The sequence below is a fragment of the Papio anubis genome, chromosome 17 (genome assembly GCF_008728515.1).
Source record: "Papio anubis isolate 15944 chromosome 17, Panubis1.0, whole genome shotgun sequence".
In the NCBI taxonomy this organism is placed as follows: Eukaryota; Metazoa; Chordata; class Mammalia; order Primates; family Cercopithecidae; genus Papio; species Papio anubis.
The window spans coordinates 47484490-47487278 of NC_044992.1; the positions used below are offsets into that span (position 1 = coordinate 47484490).

A 2789-nucleotide genomic window follows, 5' to 3' on the forward strand; every position below is an offset into this window, starting at 1 on the left:
TACACATGCACACATAGTGCACAAGGATGTTTCTGTGTACAGGTGTGCACACGCAGCCCAAGCAGGATGCACATGTGCGTGTGTGCACAACGCACTCACACAAAGCTCACAAGGATGTGAGCACACAGCTCTTACGGGGCATACATGTGTCTATGTGCATGTGCACACAGCTCACCCGGAAGGGTTACGTGTGTGTGCACAAGTGGGCCTCACGCAGGGTGTACACATGCGCGCACATGCACAGTGTTCACACAGGGTGTACAGGTGCGCGTGCACACAGCTCGCAGTGCTTATGTGTCCGTGTGTGCACATTCACAGAGAGCCCACACGGGGACCTCTCTGAACACACAGAGTGCCTGAGAATGCTGGCATCACAGTTGTTTTTGTCCCCAGTAAAACAACCACCCTCCACCTTCCGCTCTGCTCTCCCCCTCCGGTCCACTCTCTCTCAGGGCCCTGGTCTCCTTCCTTTCCACCTGGGTGGTGGCATCCAGGACCCGCCTGAGTTCATTCTCCGCCCCCAGCTCGGCCTGCCCCAGGTGCTGCCGGCATCCACTGGGAGGCAGTACGAGGCAAGTGCGATGCCGCCCGCGGGCCGTCCCCACAGCGCGTCTCCTGCCAGGGCAAGTCCCACCACAGCTCTGGTGGAAGCAGCTTCCGGTTTCTGCGGTGCGGGCGGCGAAGGTGGCGGGGTCCGGCCCTCGCCGTCCAGCCCGCGCGAGGCGGGGCCCGCCCCTAGATGGCCAGGTCTCGGCGGCCGGTGGCCGGTGACGCCTTGCCGCGGCCGCTGCCGCCCTCGCGGTGGCTGGCTGGCGCCCGGTGCGCATAGGCGGGCGGGGCGCAGGACTCGGGGCCGGCGTGCCGGGAGGGCAGGGTCGGCAGCGGAGGTGGCGGCGGCGGCGGCGGCGGGAGCAGCTTCTGCGCCTCTTCGTGTGCACGGTTGCAGCGGTTGTCACGCTCCCCGGCGCGCGGGCGGCCCTTCCAGAGCAGGTGGCCCAGCTCAGCTACGCTGAGCAGCGCCGACAGCAGCCCCACCGCGAAGTAGAAGAGCACGAAGACGGTCTTCTCGGTGGGCCGGCTCACGAAGCAGTCGACCGTGTGCGGGCAGGGCGGGCCGGCGCACGCGAAGTGCGGGACCACGCGGAAGCCGTAGAGCAGCGCCTGGCCGCCCAAGAAGGTCAGCTCGGCCAGCAGGCGCAGCGCCACGCTCAGCAGGTAGCAGCGGCGCGCGCGGCGGGCGCGCAGAGCGCATGGCGCGCACTGGGCCTCGGGCAGTCCAGGGGCGCACTGCGCCGCCGCCTGAGCGCCGCCAGCCTCCTTGCCGGCCCGGTGCATGGAGTAGACGACGAACAGCACCGGGGGCGCCGAGAGCAGCAGGATGTGGAAGAGCCAGAAGCGGTAGTGGGAGACCGGGAAGGCGCGATCGTAGCAGGTCTGGCGACAGCCCGGCTGCAGCGTGTTGCATACGAACTCCTCTTGCTCGTCCTCGAACACTGCGCCGCCCACCGTGGCCAGCACCAGGATGCGGAAGATCAGCATGACCACCAGCCAGAGGCGGCCCACGAGCGGCGACTGCAGCTGCACGGCGTCCAGCAGCGAGCCCAGGAACGCCCACTCCCCCATGGCGCTGGGGACGCGGGGCGGGGAGTCAGGGGATGGGGCAGGTCAGAGACCCCCGCCCCTTCCGCGCCCATCGGGGTGGGGTCCGTTGGGCCTTCTCTGACTTCAGGGTGAGTAGTGGGGTGGGAGAGGCCCGGGTTTAACGATGAGACCAGTGTGAAAGGGAGGGCCACGGGAGGGCCCGAGGGGAGCAGGCGACGCTCAGCTATAGGTTCCCTTCTCTTTGGGGCCGATGGGTGCTGGGGAGGAGCCCCCATTTGCATTTTAGCCGCACCCCCTGTGCCGTCTCCGTTCGACCCTGGGATCCTCCAGATCCCAGATTCTTAGGAAGGACCTTGGAGATCAGCTGGGCCAGCCCCTGACTTGCCTTGTGGAAGCGGAAATCCAGCGGTGCCCTTAGCTGTCAAGGATGCTGTGGGAAGAGTGGAGCCTCGAACCCCGAGCCTCCAGACCCAATTTGGTGCCCCTGGGAGGAGTGGGAGTGGCGGAGGCAGCGAGACCACTCCTTTCTCGGCCGACCATTTCTCTCGCCATTTTCACTGCAGTGAACTCCTCTCAGTGTGGGGGGCTGGTACAGAGGCAACCCCACTTTCGTAACTGTCACAGGGTCCCTTGTCAGAGGTGTCCCTGCTCTCCTACCCCAGCGTGGTGGGAATGCGGAGCCAGGCCTCTCCCTCCTCCCCAGCCTCCTGTGCCTTCAGCCTCCATATCTCCTGAGACCCTCTCCACCCCACATTCACACAGGTCCCCACACACCGCTGGTGCCCCTAAACCATCACCCAACCCCACTCACCCTGGGGCCGGGACTGGGGTGTCAGAGCTGAGCCAGGGACCTTGGGAGGTGGCTGGGACCGGCGCCTCCTTCTCCCTCTTTCATTTTCCCTTTCGGATTTGGCCAGGATGGAGGACAGGACAGGATGGCTGAGAGGGGTTAGCGCTCCCCCTTCTCTTAAAGGAACAGGGTGACCCTGCTGACTGGCTCCGCCCTTGGGAACAGGCACGGGCCACGCCCCTTGCTGGGCTCTGTGGCCCTCACTTTTTGGCCCCCCACCCCATAGCTAAATTTCCATCTGGAAATGGGGGAGGGGGTTAACCAGAGCCACATCCTTTACCAAGGAAGCTGGGGGGTTCCTAGAAGCCCTTCCCAGAGAGACCCTCAGCCTGGAGCC

At 65.6% G+C, this 2789-nt stretch overlaps 1 protein-coding gene across 1 annotated transcript; it reads right to left on the minus strand.

Annotated features, from left to right (window-relative positions):
* Positions 1 to 2521, minus strand: GJD3 (gap junction protein delta 3). The gene is made up of 2 exons (XM_017950715.3): positions 2414 to 2521; positions 1 to 2188 (listed from the first exon to the last, which is right to left on the minus strand). The coding sequence occupies exon 2, from the start codon at positions 1621 to 1623 to the stop codon at positions 736 to 738; it is 888 nt and encodes a 295-aa protein (XP_017806204.1). The 5' UTR covers positions 1624 to 2188; positions 2414 to 2521; the 3' UTR covers positions 1 to 735.
* Between the last annotated feature and the right edge of the window lie 268 nt (positions 2522 to 2789).